Source organism: Muscardinus avellanarius (assembly GCF_963383645.1).
Source record: "Muscardinus avellanarius genome assembly, chromosome: 7".
In the NCBI taxonomy this organism is placed as follows: domain Eukaryota; kingdom Metazoa; phylum Chordata; class Mammalia; order Rodentia; family Gliridae; genus Muscardinus; species Muscardinus avellanarius.
The window spans coordinates 9,923,781-9,943,736 of record NC_137793.1 but is presented as its reverse complement, the minus strand read 5'-3'; the positions used below and the strand labels follow the sequence as shown (position 1 = coordinate 9,943,736).

The window sequence follows — 19,956 nt, the reverse complement described above, 5'->3', positions numbered from 1 at the left end:
GTAATCCCAGTACTTGAAAGGCTAAGACAGGAGGATCACAGATTTGAGGCCAGCCTCAGTAAATTTAGTGAGACTCTCAGCAATTTAGGAAGACCCCTCTTTTTAATTAAATAGAGCTAGGGGGTAGTTTGGTGGTAGAATGCCTCTGGATTCAACTTCTAGTACCAAAAATAAATAATGGAGGAGGAGAAGGGGAGGAGGAGGAGGAGGAGGAGGAGGAGGAGGAGGAGGAGGAGGGGGAGGAGGAGGAGGAGAGGGAGGGAGCGAACGAGAGAAGAAGGAAGGAAGGAAGGAAGGAAGGAAGGAAGGAAGGAAGGAAGAGAGTCTCAAAGTTTATTTTCAGTCTTCTCATTTTAGAAGAAAAATTCTGCTACAAGAGGCAGACATTTTCCTGGACTCAGTCATTTAAGAGAGAAGCAGAGTTTGACCTCCTGACCTCTCTTCCAGTGCTTTTTCTACCAAAGAACATTATTACGTTCATTTCATTTTCTTTTGTTATTACCAGTGCTATATAGTATAAGAACGTCTTTAGATGTCTGGCACACTGGCCTCACTAAACGGCCAGCCTTTGTCCTGCAGGTGGGAACACTGGTCTGCAAGGTGGACGCTGGAGCTGGCTCACCCTGGCCGCCTGCAAAGCCTTCCGCAGGATGAAAAAGTTGTCTTTGTGGCTTGCAAATTGTAGACTATTAAACGCCTGGAAATAACAGGCAAGTGATGGCTATTGAGACAAGTAGAGTTAACTTCATGAACATGTGACAACTGGCTCCATCACTTAACCATTCTAAGTACCATTTGCTTTACTGTAAAATAAGGAAACAGAGATGGATTATCTCCAAAGTCCCATTAGGGCTTAATATTTTATTAATCTACATTCCCTAGAATGTAGTATATTTCATATAAAGTTGAAGTTCTGTCCAGTCATACCATTCGCCACGTAAAATGTTACTATAATTTAAAAATTACACTTAACGTTGTAGGAAAAAAAAAGCTGAGGAAAAACTTAAAGGCTTTGAAAGGGAAATTACCAATGCATAAAATCATCTCTTGACTTCTCCGCACACTGTCCTCTGAGTGCTCTTACTGAGTTTTTTGGTCTTTATGCCCTGCATATCTGTGCTCCACACAATCTATTTCACTCCACATATATCTTTTATGTATCAGTCTAGTCCAAATATAACATGCTATACAAAGCCAAATTAAAAAACGACAACAAAACAAAGTGCTCACGTACCCCATGCCGATCCTCGAAGTAGGCCAGGCTGGCTTTAGTTAAAACAAAGAAGCGGACTTTGAAATTCGAGGGAGAAGTCCTCCTCTTCTGTTGGGATTTCTTGATCAGCTGTTCTTCCAGGAGGACGAAGTTGTTCATGATCCAGTTCCTGAAAGGCGATGCTTCTTGGGCATCACCCCTCGGCGCGACCAGAGGAAACAGCTTCGGGGCAGGGGATGGACGGGAGAGGCAGCCGGGCTTCAGAGCGGCTCAGAAGAGCTCACTTCCGATGTTATCTCTCTATCGATGTTCAGTCAACATGGCGGAGCTTCTACTTTGATGTCAAATGCCACAACCACATCCTTTCAAAATTCCCCAAACGAAGAGGCACAAGTAAAAAATGAACACCCTTTGCTAAGGGGTTTAGAAATGATGTTTGAAGAAATTTAGACTCAAAATTATATTAAGGATGGGATTTAAATTTTTATAGTTCCTGCTTCAGCCCACCCGATAGTTAAGGCATCTAAGCACAAGGGCCGAGAGCGCGGGTTCTGCAGTTTGCCTCTAAGCTTCCTGTTGCTACTGTAATGAATCGCCACAAACTCAGTGGCTCACATATTGCAAATCCATTTCTCACAATTCTGTAATTCTGAAGTCTAAAACGGGGTTTACTGGGCTAACGTAAAAATGTCTGTAATCCTTTCTGAAGGCTCTTTGGAGAAAATTTGTCTTCTTGACTTTTCTAGCTTCTTGATACCCACTTCGCTTCATCTTCAAAGCCAACAGCTGCGGGTCAAGCTCTGCTCAAATCACATCCCTGCAAATTCTTCTTCTGACTCCTGCTCCGCTTCACTCTTAAAGACCCTCATGGTTGTATTGGGCCCATCCAATATGAGATCGTCTAGGATAGTCCTCTTTATTTATTTATTAGTACTAGAGGTGAATCCAGGTGCACTCTACCTCCATGCTACAAACACTCTCAGCACTTTCTCTTTTTAGTTTTTTTTTTTTTTTTAAACACAGTCTCAGAGTCCGGTATGGTGCTGCACTCTCATAATCAAGTACTTGGTAGGCTGAGACGGGAGGATTACAGGTTTGCCACCAGCCTCAGCTACTTGGTGAGGCCCTCTACAACTTAGTGAGACCTTGTTTCAAAATGAAGAATAAAAAACAGGGCTGGGGATATAGCTTGAAGGTAGAATGCCTCTAGGTCCAATCCCTAGTACTGCTAAAATAAAATAAAAAAATAAAACGGAGAAGCCAGGTGTGATGGCGCATGTTTGTAATCCTAGCATTTGGGCAGCTGAGGCAGAAGGCTCTGGGTTGGTGGACAGCCTCAGCTACTTCGTGAGGCCCTATGCAACTCAGTGAGACCTTGTTCCAAAATAAAGAATCAAAAAGTAGGGGCGGGGGTGTAGCTTGCCCCTGAGTTCCATCCCCAGTACCGCAAAATAAATGAGTAAATAAATAAATAATAAATGAAATGAAATGAAATAAAATAAAATGGAAAAACACAATCCAGTCTTGGTAAGTTCCTGAGGATCTTACTAAGTGAGGCTGGCTTCAAACATGAGATCCTTCTGTCTCAGCACCACCACACTGAGCCACAACCGTCCCATTTTAGGTCAGCAGATTAGCAACCTAATTCCATTTGCTACCTTTATTGCCCTTTGACATGCATCTCGACATATTCATAGGTCCTGGGGATGAGGATGTGTACCTTGTTAGGCAGGGTCCTCCCTCTCCTGCTGCGGTTTGAATTTCAGTTCCAGCTAACTAGCTGCCACACTGCGGGCCCATTTCTCAGTGGCTCTAGCCTCAATTGTTCCTCTATGAAGGAGGATAACGGCAGCCCTGCTCCAGCCACTCCGGCTCCTCTTGGCATCTTCTGTCAGCCTCGTCTGACACCTCCCTGAAAGCTTCTCAAATGGGAAAGCAAAATTTCCTCAGGAGCTGGTGGAATAGTTAAGGAGCTGCTCATTTGCCCGGCCTCAATGGAGTACAATTATAAATAACTTTCAATCTCACAGAGCCTTCAAAGCCACTTACTGTTGAGGAGTCTCTGTCCACTCTTAAAGGTAACTTAAGAAGGTTCAATACTTTCTCCATCACTTTAAGAAAAAAAAAATAGTTTCTTTTATTTTGGTTTTAAAAGTTCAGTTCAAGTTGGGCCTGGTGGCGCAGGCTTGTAATCCTAGTACTTGGGAGGCTGAGACAGGAGGATCCCAGGCCTGCTGTCAGCCTCAGCTACTTAGTGAGGCTCTCTGTAACTTAGTGAGACTTTGTTTCAAAATTAAAAATAAAAACAAGATTTGGGTTGTAGCTTGGAGGTAGAATGCCTCTGAGTTCCATTCCTAATTTCACACACAAAAAATTTCAGTTCACAGGAGATATACTCAGGGAGCTTCTGCTGGCCAAAAACAGTACAATCTGGGCACCAAAAGGACTCATATCTGCAGTGAATAGAAAAATAGTGAAAAAATGTTTAAACGGTGAAATTTTTAGGTAAGTGAAAAAAAATTACAGCTCAATGATCGCTTTTGGAGGATGGGAAAGAACCAACTCATTATTCTGAAAACCAGAAAGGAAACGGAACATATTTCCTGCTTTTTTTGTGAGGAACTATATCTCAGCTTAGTAGTCAAATATTTAAGGAGGTCAAGTTTTTCTTTAGAGCAGCAAATTAATGAAGAAGGAATGATGGGACATCACTGTTTTACAATCCGAGGAAGCCAATGGCTCCAGACAATAACTATCAGTGGTGGTTCAGAGTCAGTGTGTGACAAGACAGTAGGAAAATGCTTAAGCTGACAATACTGACAACATGCTGAACGATCATGACATCACCAAAGACAGCCAGACGCTGCCTGTCTCCTGAGGTGATGCTACGGGAAATATACAAAACCACCCATAAAGAAGTTGTCATAAATCTAATCAGACCTCCAGATCTAATTCTGAGTTTTTAGGAAATACAAGAGATAAAGGACCAAGGCACAGGACACACTAGATACAGATGTAAGAATAATCAAAAGACTAAGGACCAGTGACCCAGTATCTGAAACAAACAAATTGGAAGGGAACCTCTAGGTTAACAGATTTTAATACATTTTTTTTGGGGGAAACATGGTCTCTTAACCCAGTGTGGCTGGCTTCGAACCTGCGTGATCCTCCTGTCTCTGCCTCCCAAGCACGGGGATTACAAGTGTGTGCCACCACGCCCAGCTAGGTTAACAGATTTTAAGAGACATGAAGTCACCGGACGTGGTGGCGCACGCTTGTAATCCCCGCGTTTGGGAGGCAGAGACAGGAGGATCGCGCAGGTTCAAAGCCAGCCGCGCGCGCTGGTTTAAGAGACCCTGTTTCCAAATAAAAATTTTAAAATAGGTCTGGGAGTGTAGCCCGGAAGTAGAAGGGCTTCCAGGAACCCCAGTACCACCAAAAAAAAAAAAAAAAAAAAAAAAAAAAAAAAGAGACATGAAGTCAGGTGTGGTGGCCCACATCTATTATCCTAGTACTTGGGAAGCTCAGACAGGAGGATCACAGGTTTGAGGCCAGCCTCAGCAGCTTAGCGAGGCCCCAAGCAACTTAGTGGGACCCAGTTTCAAAGTAAAATAGTAATAATAATCAAATAGGCCTGGGGGTGTAGTTTTGAAGTAGAATAGCACTGGTCTCAATCACCAGTATTAAAATAAACCAACTAAACAGACTTGAAAGACTTTGGATTCAAAGTCAAGCAAATCAACTCCATAAAGACATTTTGAGATAACTGGGGATACTGAATACTGATTAGATATGTTATGATACTGAGAAATAATTATTAATTTATGTGATGACACTACTATCATGCTAACCGAGAATCCTTGTTTTGTACAGAAACATACTAAGTAATTAATATGACCGAATACCTGAGATTTGCTTCATAATAATCCGGTGGAGTTGGAGGAATAGAGGGAGAGATGAAAAGTGTTTCTGAAGCTGGGAAACAGGTATGTGGGAATTTATTACCCTCTCCTCCTTACAGTGAGAAGCATTTGAAAGTTTCCATAAGAAAACATTAAGACAAGCCGGTGTGGTTCAGTGAGTCCAAGCACATCCTCGGTGGGTACCTCCCCTCAACATCAGCATGGGTCTACTTTGGGATCTGAGGCCTGGTGGCTTTCCAATTGCACCCTCCCTCCTCCTTAACCACCGGCAAGCCTGGCTTCCGAGCCACCCATTCAGGCTCAGGCTGGAGGGAAGAAAGACATGAAGGAAGCTGAGGGCGGGCTTTTCCTGGGAAATGTTTGCTGTGTGTTTGGTTGGTTTTCAGAGACTTCCCAGCTGAGGATGGAGACAGCTGCTCCTCTGATTCTTCTAGCTTGGCCCGGGAACCCAACCTTCCACATGTGGGCTTCCCCCGGTCTAGCTCCTCGCCTCCTTGCAGTGAAAGCCACGGTCCTGTGAACAGCAGCTAAGCATGTCCTTGAAAGCTCCATTTTTGTCTTCTGAAACTCTGTGCCCCGCCACTTTTGTCTTGATTTGGTGTATAAACTGGATGGAGACAGTCCCGTGTGGGGACACGAGGACATGCAGCTGTGCAGACACACAGGCAAATACAGAGAAGCAGATGTGCTATGGGGAAGTCTCCATGCGGCGTGCCCATGTACCCAGGCGGCCGCCACTGGGTGCTGGAGACCACAGCCTCCTTTTTCAGCCTCTGTAGCTGGAATAAAGCCCTGTCCTGCCCCCTCTCAACCCCTCGATTCTTTTACAAATGGATGAGATCGAACCTGCAACTTCCCAGCCTTAGTCGGTTGCACAATGCAGCTCCTTCTCCCTCTGACACCAGTAAGCAGTTTTTCTGTGAGCTCACACCATTTTCTTTCTCCAAGTGACACTTAGATACTGTTCTTTAGTTCCAAGACTCTCCGGGACTCATGCCAGGCTCCCTGAGTCATCCCTTGAAGTCCCTGTCCCTTAGCTTCTGGTGGATGTAGGCATCTACTCCTTTCAACCATACTTAGTGGTGAGAGGAAATGCAGGACACACCAGAAGCCCTCTCAGTTGATTTCTCAAGTCTGGTTTTCTAAAGGCTAGAGGTGGGTAAACACTGTCACCAGAGGAAACAGAAGTATTTGATTCATTATATTTCTGTATGTCATCGGAGCCCCCAGTGAAGACGAGTTGAAAGAGCCCCATTTAACACCTTAAAACAACGAAGGAGCTAATTTAACTTAGTACTGCTGGACCCAAGTACTCACTTAAGCAATGGAATCAGGACTTGAGCCTTGTCACCACTAGCGCTGTGCCTGCTTGGTGTCTAGGCAGGGCTTCCTCCAGGGCAGCAATATAGCTGCCAGTAGTTACTAGCAGACATTTGACCAGAGGGATTGGATTTTCTTTCCTCATAGCTCCAGCATAAACCCCAGTATTGAGAATCATCGGCTCAGCTTGGGCGACATGCTCACATGCACCGCAATCAGGATGGCCAGGGCCATGGACGATTTGGTTGTCCAGTTCTAGGTCTTTACTCGCTCCTGGATTTGGGATGGGGTATGGTCAGCCCTACCCAACTTCCCGACTGAGATTGGGGAGGGTCGCTTCCCCCCAAAACACGAGTGTGTTGCCACTCGAGGAATGAGGATGGATGGATACTCAGTCCTAAAAGAGCCGTCTCATCCTTACCTTGACCTTACCATTGAGGCTTTATGGCTCCTGTTCTCTTTTCTGGAAAAGAGAGAGCCCCTTTGGATAAATAACCCCACAGCCCTCCTGTGTCTACACCAAAAGATCCTCTTAGAATGTGGTTTGAAGTCCTTTATTTTCCTTCGTGTTCACATCCAACCCAAATCAGATCTATTAACATCAATTTTTTTTTTTTTTGCGGGTTTGGGGATGGAATCCAGAGGCATTTGACCTCTGAGCTACTCCCCCTGCCCAATTTTTTATTCTTTATTTTGAAACAGGGTCTCACTGAGTTGCAGAGGACCTCACTAAGTAGCTGAGGCTGGCCACGAACCGTGATCCTCCTGTCTCAGCCTCCCAAATGCTGGGATTACAAGCGTGAGCCACCACGCCCGGCTCTATTAACATCTATTTTAAAGATAAGACCTACCTAGGCATGGAGGCACACGTCTGTAATCTCAGTACCTGGGAATCTGCGACAGTAGAATCAAAGGTTTGAGGACACTATGTTGAGGTTAGCAACATAGTGAAAGACTCGGCAACTTAGTGAGACCCTGCTTCAAGATAAAAAATAAAAAAAGCTGGGGGTGTAGCTTGGAGGTACAATGCTCTTGCGTGCAATCCCCAGTACAAGCACACACAAAAAGAATAACACCTGAATATTTTCGTCACTGCACAACATCTTCTGAAAATAACAATGATGAAATTTTATTCCTTCTTGACATACAATCCTAATAAAAATAGCAAGACTGCAAAGATATTAACGGTACAAAATATTCACTACAGTGCTATTTCTTGGCAGGAACTACCTATCCATGCATCAGTAAAAGATTGGTTAAACAGTCTATGATTTATCCATTTTACAGAATACAGATCCTGAGGATGAATAAAATATCTCCATAATGTATCATTCTAAAAAAGTACAATAGATATCTTTGTTAGAAAAGTAGTATGTATGGCATAATTTTATTCTTACAATATAGATGTTCTATTAACACCTGCATACATACATGCACAGGACATTTTCAGGAAACTTACATATCAAAATTCCAGCAAATTGAACTGAAAAGTTAGACAAAATTTGTGGAACTTTTTCAGTACTAGAGATTGAACCCAGGGGCATTCTATCTCTGGGCTATACCCACAGCCCTATTTTGATTCTTTATTTTGAACCAGGGTCCCACAGAGTTGAAGAGGGCCTCACTAAGTAACCGAGGCTGGCTGTGAACCCGTGATCCTCCTGTCTTAGCCTCCCAAGTACTGGGTTTACAAACCTGTGCCACCATGCTCGGCTAATTTTTATAATTTAAAAAATGATACTGTTGGGAAATATTTTAATTTCTAATTTAAAAGAAAAAGATGTTCTTTTTTCAGAAATCATTTTTCTAATTAGAAGACAATGAGAAACAAGGTGGCCAGGAAGCTTACAGCTATTTTTTTTTGAAATATATAAATGTCTGGTTACAAAAGTGACATATAGTCTTAGTGGAAAAAAGCAAATAAATTTTAAAAATCACTTCTAATCTCACCTCTCAGATATAATCAATGTCAGTGTTTATTTTACTCTTTTCTGTTATCTTTTCAGAACTAAATTTAATATGCACTTCCAATAATCATTTTTCTCAGCTTCTGGATCAGTTACCTCCCCCTTTCATAGGTTTCAAAAATGAGCTGAAGTAAAATACAGACACATAAAGGTATGACGCTGGCTTTGCTGGCTGTTGGCGCCCCTCTTAGACAGAAAGGAGGGGTCGAGGAGGGAGAAGGCTGAAGTTAATAAACAAAAAGAGCTACATTCGAATCTATGTATAAATGTGAACATAGTTACCCTGGACACTCAGTATTGGGAGGGAGGGAAAAGGGGAAGGAGGGCACCAAGTACTGTGTGAATTTCTGCCGTTGTCAACATCATCCACATTATGATGTGAGACTATAGTGCACCAATAAAATAAAATAAAAAACGCATGAATAAATAAATAAATAAATACATAAATGTATGCAGCTGGCTGTAGTGGTGCATGCCTTTGTAATACCAGTACTTGGGAAGCTGAGAAAGGAGGATCCCAGGTTTAAAAACAGCTTCAGCAATTTAGATCCATTTTCAAACTAAAACCTTAGCCGGGCGTGGTGGCACACGCTTGAAATCCCAGCATTCGGGAGGCTGAGACAGGAGGATCGCGGTTCGTGGACAGCCTCAGCTACTCAGACCCTCTGCAACTTAGTGACACCCTGTTTCAAAATAAGGAATATAAAGTAGGGCAGGGGGTGTAGCTTGGAAGTCAAATGCCCCTGCGTTCCATCCCCAGACCCACAACAAACAAACAAATAAACAAACAATAAATAAATAAACATTAACAAAAGCTGAGGCCGAGGCTCAGAGGCAGACTGCCTGTTTGTTCAATCCCTAGTTTAAAAAAAAAAAAAACAGAAAGAAAAAACACAAATGTGTCACTACTGTACCTTTTTGTTAATTCACTTTAAGGGGTCGATTTCAGGGGGTGCTGAGTGATTGCTTTAATCGTTTTGTCAGTTTTCAAAAAAGGAGAGGTAAACTGGGCGTGGTGGCGCACGCTTGTAATCCCCGCGCTTGGGAGGCTGGGACAGGAGGATCGCGCAGGTTCGAAGCCAGCCTCAGCTACTTAGTGAGGCTCTCAGCAACTTAGTGAGACCCTGTTTCCAAATAAAATATAAAATGGGTCTGGGAGTATAGCCTGGAGGTAGAAAGCCTCTGGGTTCCACCCCTAGTACAACCAAAAAAAAAAAAGGAGCGGTAAGCCAAACAAGTTTGGGAATCTTCACTATCTTTATATAGTTTCTCATCTTTATTGTTACTTTTAACGTCATTTTGTGTGTGTGTGTGTGTGTGTGTGTGTGTGTGTGTGTAGATGTTGTCTTCAGTTGTAACCTTAGATTAGATACATAAACCCAGGTGGTACATCTCACAACTCATGAACCACCGAGCCAACCAGAAAGTGGAAAGAGGAGAATCTTGCCCTGTGATGAGCAGGGCAAGGATTTTGGTTCAGAATGGAGCCAGCTAGAGCTGAGCAGAGCAGAAGAAGAGGACAGGAGGAGGAGGGAAAGGAGAGGGGAGACGGTTGTGAGTAGAAAGAAAATTATTCTGAAGCCCGTCTGGCTTCTTTTATGTAGACCAGCTGCTTTTCTTTTTAATCAGAGGCAGAAGCTGATCTGCATACTGGTCCTAGGAGAGACAGTCAAGGCACCTCTGGTCTTTTTTGACAGCTAGTAGGTCAGATGGAAATCAGGTGGCTTCCTGAAGATCTAGGTGCCCAAGGTAGACTGCGGCTCATCCTACACCACCTCAGCTGGCAGCAATCGACAGTTCTGTGGATTATATTTTAGGCAGGGGATTTACCCCGCAGGTACATCTTGTGTACAGTATGGAAATCTCCCCACCCCCACATCCTGCCTGGCTCAAAACATCCCGCCTCCTCCAGGCTGCATGCTCATCGAAAAAGCTATATATAGCTGTCCCTCTGGCCTGCTTCTCAAAGTAATACGTGGACCACTAAAGCTATTGGCTTGAATCTTCTTCCTACCGTAAACGTGTCCTCTTTAGCTCTCCGTAGTTTTGTGTGTCTACATATACTTAGTGTTTTACATAGAGTCTTCTATCTTCATTCTTCAGCCTCAGGCCACTTGAAATGTACAGAAAACTATCCTTAGACTTGTGGTTTGGACAGTTTTCCTGTTGGCTAAATGGAGTGCGAAATATTATTCGGTTCACCCTTCAGCGCACGCATTTGCTATTATGCTACCGTGGGCTTATCTGTTCTCCTGCTCTCCGCTGGCTTCTTGGAGGCTTCAGCATAGGTTCTCTTATTGGTTGTAAACTCTCAGAAGTCAGGATCATGGCCCATCTGCGCTCCACCTTATTTCTTGGTTTTTTTTTTTTTTTAAGTACCCCATATTTATATCTCAAGAAACATGGAAGCCAGATGTGGTGGCACACACCTGTAATCCCAGTACTTGGGAGGCTGAGATGGGACGATTGCAGGTTTGAAGCTAGCAACTGAGCAAAACCCTGTTTGCAAATAAGAAGTGAAACAGGGCTGGAGGTGTAGATCTGAGGCAGAATGTTCCTGGGTTCAATCCCTGCACCAAAACAGCATGGAACAAGAGAAACAAACAAAGAAACAAACGAAATCATGTAAGCAGGCACATGTGCTTTCAACGTCACACTGAGGCTTTTTTACTTTTGCTTTTTAACATGTCTGCCTACAGATGATTTAATCATCATAGAGAATGAAGAAAACTGAATTAGGTCAATAAGTCCAAATTGAATTTTGCTATCTATTATTTTTAACAGCTTCAGTGAGATATATTTCACATACTGGAAAATTCATCCATGAAAAATATTTAGTTCCGTGTGTTTTTCATATATTCATTGAACTGTATAACCATCACCATTTAATTTTAGAACATTTTAAAGACCTCAAGAAGGCTATAATTACTGATTAAAGCCTTATCTCTGGTTTCCATAGTAACTCATAGATATTTTTTATTCAGAAGAGATGCAAATAGTTTCTGTTTAGTTAAAAAAAAAAATGTAGCCCCAAAGGTTATGATTCCATTGCACTGGGGAGATATAACCCGTTCTACATTTAACCTGCCAGTGGTACCCCAACATTCTTTCTCTAATGCCTTCTGTTCCTCTAATTCTTCTTTGAATCAGCGTCACCACCCTGCTGGGTCATTTTTCACTAATAAATAAATTAAACCTGTGGCATGTTCATTCTATATCATGAAAGTCATATTTTAAAATTTCTGAAACATATTTTGACAGCCTGAATATCCAACATAATGATTTACCTACAGTGAATGATCAATAAATAGGTCTTGACTGACTGATTCTCCAAAGATCAGTCAGATTTTAAAAATTAGAAATTGGGAGGCTGAGACTGGAGGATCACAGTTGGTGGACAGCCTCAGCTACTTAGTGAGGCCCTCCGTACTCAGTGAGACCCAGTTTCAAAATAAAGAATAAAAAAAATAGGGCTGAGGGTATAGCTTGGAGGTAGAATGCCCCTGGGTTCCATCTCCAGTACTGCAAAAAAAAAAGAATTTGAATATTATTTTGTATTTCCATTCTCAAATTATGAAATTTGGTGCCAGAGTTAATTTTTTTTTTTTTTTGGTGGTACTGGGGGTGGAACCCAGAGGCTTTCTACCTCTGGGCTATACTCCCAGACCTTTTTTATATTTTTATTTTTATTTGGAAACAGGGTCTCACTAAGTTGCTGAAAGCCTCACTACGTAGCTGAGGTTGGCTTTGAACCTGTGCAATCCTCCTGTCTCAGCCTCCCAAGCGCAGGGATTACAAGCGTGTGCCACCATGCCCGGCCAGAGTTAAATTCATATGAAGCTATTTATTGAATTCCATATCAAGTCTTCAATCAACGAGTATTCTAAGAATATAGTTTTCCTGGTAGATTTTTACAAACCTGTGAACTTGAAATGTTTCTTTAAAATTTTTTGTGCAGGTAGTATATTCAATGGAACAAAATCTAAAAAGCATAAAAGGGAATATTCTAGAAAACAAGGTCTCCATCCTGCTATTTCCCTTACCTGACGAGCTGCCCCAAGGTAGCACCTGTTACCAGGTTCTTGTTCAACCTTTCACACACACACACACTGCTTAAGTTTCTACTCAGAAATATATGACCAGCCACATGTGCTATTTTACAACTTGCTTTTCACATACTAAAATTAATTGGAAATTATTTACTACCAGTATACGTAATAGTTACTTCAACTGAAAAGTGTCTAGGGGCCAGTCTCTTTATTTTTACTGCTACCATGTCTTCCCCACCTTCTAAACCATCAAATCCTGTAGGAGTTTCTCACCCTCCATTCCTGTCCCCCGACACTTATATTGACTCTTTTCAATATGGCGGCCAGAACAATCCTTTCTAAGTAGAGTCAGATCGACTGCTGCTCAGAGCAAAGCCATAGACTTTACAGTGGCCCACAAGGTCCACGTGACATGCTCCTCTCAGTTGCCTCTAAGCCTCATCTCCAACCACTCTTCCCCTGGTCTACCCCATGCTTGTCCTTCCAACCCCTTGGGGCTCCTCAGACACGCCAGGCATTCTCCAGCCACAGGCCCGTGGCCTCTTGCTACCCTTCATGCCTTTGCTCAAACATCACCTCCCGTGACTCTTCCTTAACTCTTCCCACTCCTGTACGCACACCATTCTACACGTCTGCCCATCTTTCTCCATAGCTTTTATCACACTGCACATATATTTGCTTGTTTACTATTGTGTATATATAAGCTCCATGAAACCAAGGATATTTCCTTATTTTGTCCACTGCTATATTCTCAGTATCTAGAATAGGGTCTGTCACTAAGTAAGCACTTCATAATACTAATGGGATGAATGTGTGCTACACGATACTTGTATATCGAGCAGTTTAGTGTTGTTTAATCATTGCCATTTTTTTTGTGTGTGTGGTGGTACTGGGGGTGGAACCCAGAGGCTTTCTACCTCCAGGCTATACTCCCTGACCCATTTTATATTTTTATATTTTATTTGGAAACAGGGTCTCACTAAGTTGCTGAGAGCCTCACTAAGTAGCTGAGGATGACTTCGAATCTGCGTGATCCTCCTGTCTCAGCCTTCCAAGCACAGGGATTATAAGCATGCGCCACCACGCCTGGCTCTAATCATTGCCATATTTTGGGACTTCTACATCCTATGGTTTCTTGTGACATTGGTCAAGTTTATTTTTTCTAAATCTTGATTTCCCCTGTATAAAATAGGGCTAATATCCAGGCATGGTGGTACATGCTTGTAATCCCAGTACTTAGGAGACTTGAGACAGGAGGATCGCACAGGTTCAAAGTCAGCTTCAACTACTTAGTGAGGCTCTCAGCAATTTAGGAAGATCCTGTTTCCAAACAAAATATAAAATAAGTCTGGGAGTGTAGTCCGGAGGTAGAAGGCCCCTGGGTTCCATCATTAGTAACACACACACACACACACACACACACACACACACACACACACACACATAATGAATAGGGCTAATAGTCATACTTACATTTTACAGAGTAGTTGGGAATATTAATAATAAAGCAGTTATCCAGGCATGGTGGCGCACGCTTGTAATCCCAGCATTTGAGAGGCTGAGACAGGAGGACTGCAGGTTCACAGACAGCCTCTGCCTCTGCTACTTAGTGAGGCCCTTTGCAACTCAGTGAGACCCTGTTTCAAAATAAAGAATAAAAAATAGGGCTGGGGGTGTAGCTCGGAGGTCTAATGCCCCTGGGTTCCATCCCCATTATCCCCCCCCCAAAAGTAAAATAGCTCTATGCCTGGCTAATTATATTCTAAATGATAAGAATATGTTGTCCCTCATCTGTATGGTTCATCTGAAACAGACTTATGAGAGGAATAGATGATTGAGTCTTATTTACTTATTTATTTAGGTGGTACTGGGGTTCCTGGAAGCCCTTCTACCCCTGGGCTATACTCCCAGACCTATTTAATATATATATTTTTTAATTTGGAAACAGAGTCTCTTAAGCCAGCAAGGCTGGCTCCGAACCAGCGCAATCCTCCTGTCTCTGCTTCCCAAGCGCGGGGATTACAAGCGTGCGCCACCACGCCCAGCTGATTGAGTCTTTTATACTTGATAATATGCTATACATGGAAAGCGAGAGAGAAAACCAACATTTTTAAATCCAACAGTGTTGAGTTTTAGTAATTAGCCCCTTATATTACAATGTAAGCCACTTTGTTCTTTTTATGGAGAAGCAGCTCAGCTATCTTTACCAAAAGTATTTTAGCTTGTCAGGGGTAAAGAAATTTACTTTTGCACTTCTCCTTTCTAGCTGGCCCCAAACAAAATACTTCTTCTTTAAACTTTGTTGAGTAAGTGAATAAAAGAACAAATCTCAATGAATGTGAATAAGTCCATATGTATTGAAAAGCGGCAATGTGCGAAGCACAAGGGATATAAAAAAGAACATTGTGTGGTTAAAAGTTTATTTCTAGACCTTGGCATAGTAGCCACCAGTTTGGGGGGACGTGTTTATCTCAAAAGTAGTTTTACAACTGGAGGAGGGGAAATTCGGAGGCCTCATCTTGTGTAAAGTGAAAAAAAAAAAGATGTCTTTGCCACAGTTTCTCTGAAGAGCTTTTCAAAGAAACAAAAATGTCAATGGTTTATCAAGTAGACATCAAGAGTGAAACAGCAGGTGCACCTGTGGGAATCCTATGGTGAGTCAAGGCCTCTCTGGATCCTTGTGGCTCCCAGTTAAGACCCATGTAAGCCGCTAACCCCCACGATTGCGTGGCATGAGAGTCTAACTCTGAGCCACGCCGCTTGCGGTAGAGAAAAATCTCTGACCCGGTTATAAGACCTAGGTTAGAACCCGGCTCTCCACTCTGACCTTGAGCAGGACAACCCAGTATCTCAGTTTCCTCGCCACAAACTTGTGACTTTGAAAACTTAACCTTCTACAAATGAGAAAATTATTTTCTTGGAAACGACCATCAGAACAAGACTGGCTCTAATAGGTAGCAGAAGTCCCCTTGGGGCCAGGAGGAGCTGGGTTGCAGACACACCAACTGCTGTGTGCATCTATGTTACTAATACCAGATAGGATACCTGGCCAGGCGTGGTGGTGCACACTTGTAATTCGAGCATTCAGGAGGCTTAGACAGGTGGATTGCAGTTCAGAGACAGCCTCCGCTGCTTAGTGAAGCACTCTGCAACTTGCTGAGACTGTTTCAAAATAAAGAATAAAAAATGGGGTTGGTAGTGTAGCTCAGAGGTAGAATGTCCCTGGGTTCCATCCCCAGTACTGAAAAAAGAAAAAAAGAAAAGATCCCTGTCCTTAGCAAGCACATAGTTTACTTTCAGGATTTTATCTCCAGGAAAGAATTTAGCTGAAGCAAAAATACATTTATAGGAAGATGGTCCTTAGAGAAATACTTGTAACAATTATAAAACTAAATATATATTAATATATAAAACATATAGTAATATTAGTCAATATATAAAACATATAATCTGGGTATGGTGGCTCATGCTTGTAATCCCAGTACTTGGGAGGTTGAGACAGGAGGATCACGCAGGTTCGAAGCCAGCCTCAGCTACTTGGCGAGGCTCTCAGCAACTCAGTGAGACCCTGTTTCCAAATAAGACATAAATAGAATAGGTCTGTGAGTATAGCCCGGAGGTAGAAGATGCCTGTGTTCCATCCCTAGTACAACTAGTACCACAAAAAGGTAAAATATATATAATACGTAAAAAAAAAAAAATATATATATATATATATATATATATATATATATATATATATATGTATCCCAGATATTCACACTCATAGAAAATGGTTTCATAAATTAAGAATCCTAAAATTGTGGTTAAAAAGTACCTCCGGCCTGTCCACTCCTACGCCCTGGCAGGATGCGCCCTCCCCTGTGGAGTTGGTGGTGTGCTTGAGGGGCAGTCTGACCCAGCCTTGAAGGGAGTGTGCCCAGAGGCCAGGACAAAGGGTGGTTGATGGCGACAGGTCACAAAGGGCAGCAGAGGCTAAAGGCGGGGTGCTAGGAGAGTCAGGCCACGCCTGGCAGGGAGATGGGCATTTGCCATCACTCCCTCTCTCTTGGGGACTTGACCTGTGGCCGGTGGGAATGTCTACAATGAAGAAGGCCAGGAGCAGTGAATGTGTGCTCCCCTACTACACAGCCCACAGCTGCCGCTCCATGGGGGTGTTCAACACCTCCATGGGGAACCTGCAACGGCAGCTTTACAAGGGGGGAGAGTATGACATTTTCAAGTACGCACCCATGTTTGAGAGTGACTTTATCCAGATCAGCAAGAAAGGAGAGGTGATTGACGTGCACAACCGTGTCCGAATGGTGACTGTGTGCATCGCGTCCACCAGCCCCATCCTCCCACTACCTGACGTCATGCTGCTGGCCCGGCCTGCTAAGGTCTGCGAGGAGCACGCCCGGCGCAGCCGGCTCATCAAGGGGAGAGGCCGCCGACCTGCCAAGAGTCTAGAGCTCACGAGGCTCCTTCCCTTGAAGTTCGTCAAGATCTCCATTCACGATCGCGAGAAACAGCAGCTGCGCCTGAAGCTGGCCACGGGCCGAACGTTTTACCTGCAGCTGTGTCCCTCTTCAGATGCACGGGAAGACCTGTTTTGCTACTGGGAAAAGCTTGTCTACCTCCTGAGGCCGCCAGCAGGGAGCAGCAGCAGTACCCCCACAGTTCAGACAGGAGACACAAACACAACGTCAAGTATGGAGGGCAGCAAAAACGGAATAGTAAGTGCCTAGACCCAAGAAAACTTGAGGAGAGTGCTTTGTGAGAGTCCCCCAAAGCGGGTCCCCTACGAGAGCATCTTCCCTTGCTAGCCTGGGAAACGCATCCCATCTGAAAGGGCTCAGAGCTAGAAGAGCCGCCACCGGGTGGTGATCCTGTCTCAGCCTCCAAGTACTGGGATTACAAGCATGAGCCACCATGTATGCTCAGCTCATGTATTTTATATATGGACTCCCAGGTTAAGTCCTTCTCGAAATGTCCCACGAGGTGCCAACTACGTTGATTCACACTCAGGGCTTGCGATATCCTGATTGTTAAGTTTCTGCTTGAACACTTCATACCCAAACCCAGGTGGCCTTTGTTGTTTTGGGGAGCATTTTTTTTTAGTGGTACTGGGGTTCCTGGAAGCCCTGCTACCTCTGGGCTACACTCCCAGACCTATTTTATATATTTTTTAAATTTGGAAACAGGGTCTCTTAAGCCAGCATGGCTGGCTTCGAACCTGCGCGATCCTCCTGTCTCTGCCTCCTAAGTGCGGGGATTATAAGCGTGCGCCACCACGCCCGGCTGTTGGGGGACATTTTTTAAAAATATGCTTTTTATTTTTCATGGGCGCTTGGTACCTGCACCTATTTAGGTCATGTCATCCGACATCTCAATGCTTGTACTCAATGTGTAACGAGCAGATCAGGGTACCTTATATCTATCACCTTGGACATTGTTTCTTTTTGCTAGGAACACCCCAAATCCTCTCCACTCATTATTTTGAAACAGAAAGCCAGTTGCTGTCAGCCACAGTCATCCCACATTGTATCGAACATTATCCAACTTCCTTACGTAACTGCACCCCTGCACAAGCTAACGGTCCCCTCCCTACCCTCCTCTCCCTACCCCTTTCCCTTCTCATAATCACTCGTCTATTCTCTACTTCAGTGTAGAAAATGTTAGCAACAGTTAGGAAGAGGTTCCTGTATCTGGGCCTTGTCTGTCTCCCCGTGACTACCATGTGTTGAGTTTTGTGCAAATCAGCACAACCCACATCGTGAACACACGCACAGTTTCATAGTGCAATGTTCTGTTTCAGTAGACACCAAACTGTGAGAGGCTTCCCCTGACCCAACCATCCCATTCCTAGAAATGTGTGTACAAAGATAAAAGTCACAAGTGTGCGAACAAAATTGTATGAGGATGGGAAATTGTATGTGTGCTTTCTTTAGCACTAGGATCGTTCAAGTACAGCCGGGCGTGGTGGCGCACGTTTGTAATCTCAGGACTTGGGACGTTGAGCCGGGAGGGTTGCGCAGGTTCGAAGCCAGCCTCGGCTACTTAGCGAGGCTCTCAGCAGTTTAGTGAGACCCTGTTTCCAAATAAAATATAAAATAGGTCTGGGTGTGTAGCCCAGAGATAGAAAAACCCTGGGTTCCATTCCACACAGAAAAATAGAATTGTTCAAGTGAAACAGTGACCACTTGACAGAAGCACTGTAACAGAAGGGAACTTAGGGCAGAGGGTTTCCGGGCTTCTTCTGATGATAAGCTCTTGAGCTGCTCGGCCTCGGGATGCGGGAGGAGCGCCTCTTCTCGCCTCTACCTCATCTGTTTCTCCTCCTCTTGGAACAGGCCTCAGAGGTCCATGGAGACGGGCATCAGGATTCTGGGTCTCAAAAGCTTCCTGCGGTGTCTGCAACCACCTCTTCTGCTTATGCGGGAGGGGAGGGAATCCAGAATACTACTGCGGAGCCTTCTGGAGCCCTCCGCCCTCCAGGACCTGCCGCCGCAGCAGCAGCCACGGGGGCAGCAGGCGGCCTGGCGGTGGCGGGGGTGGTGGCGGGTTCCGCAGCGAGTGCAGCGATGGCAGGGACGGCCAAGGGCACGACCTCGGGTGCCCTCAGCATAGCAGCCACCAAGTCGGCAGACTCGGGCCAGTTCGCCGCAGCCCTGGCGGGCACTGCCAGCAAAGAACAGGGAGAAGGTGGACCCAGCAAAGCCATGGCGGTTGCTGCCAACCTAGACGGTGTGAACATGGCGCTGGCGGGCGCTGCAAGCACCTCTTCAGCGGGCACCGCCTCTTCCGGGGCTGCCAGCCTCTCTCCTGGCAGCAGCGTGAGCGTGGTGTTTGCTGGTACCATGACAACCATCCCGCCTGTCCCAGCAGGAGCTGAGCCTTCCGCAGTGATACCACCCCTGGTATCCACCCTGCAGAGCGAAGGCTACATGTGTGAACGGGACGGCAGCCAGAAGGTTTCCCCGACCAAAGAGGAAGGCCGGAAGGAAAAAAGGGAAAGAAGAGAAAAGAGGGAGCGGCATTCCAGCAGGAAAAGTTCCCGCCACCGACGGTCAGGGAAAGACAAAAGCAGAAAATCGTCCTCCCGCCAGTCCACATCCGACCAAGGCAGAGCAAACGAGGACAAGAAGGACAAAGGCCACCGGCGACACGGCTCGTCCCACAAAAGCTCCAGCCGCATCTCCACCACCAAGGAGTCCAGGACCGCTCACAACCTGGGGAAGAGCCGGTCCGCAGCTAGTTCCAGTACTGTGAGTAAGAAGTCCAGTAAAATCGGCTCCCTCCTGAGGAGCTTCATGGCCATGCCCAGCTCAAAAGCACCAGTCACGACCCACGATAGGGAAGTCGGCATCGTGGCGAAGATGGTGGAAAAGCACAACATCGAGACTAAGGTGGAGAAAGGCCAAGCCGGCAAGGAGCTGGAAATCACTGGGACCGTGACCTCGGAGACAACGGAGAGGATCATCTTTGAAGCCAAATCCATTTAA

General features: G+C 44.6%; 2 protein-coding genes across 3 annotated transcripts in view; one reads left to right on the top strand and one right to left on the bottom strand.

The window, feature by feature from the left end:
• The window catches only part of ITK (IL2 inducible T cell kinase), a gene marked incomplete at both ends in the record, with an annotated part of 54,792 nt that extends 53,420 nt beyond the window's left edge, over nt 1-1,372 (bottom strand). For both annotated transcript variants that reach the window (XM_080698889.1, XM_080698890.1), the window contains one exon: nt 1,235-1,372. In XM_080698889.1, coding sequence (XP_080555015.1) covers nt 1,235-1,372 — 138 coding nt within the window. The remainder of the gene's footprint in view (nt 1-1,234) is intronic.
• A 15,185-nt stretch (nt 1,373-16,557) lies between these two features.
• GARIN3 (golgi associated RAB2 interactor family member 3) lies at nt 16,558-19,956 on the top strand (the record flags this gene model as incomplete). The annotated part of the gene is made up of 2 exons (XM_080698623.1): nt 16,558-17,187; nt 18,805-19,956. 2 exons carry the CDS (start codon nt 16,558-16,560, stop codon nt 19,954-19,956), a joined length of 1,782 nt encoding a protein of 593 aa, XP_080554749.1.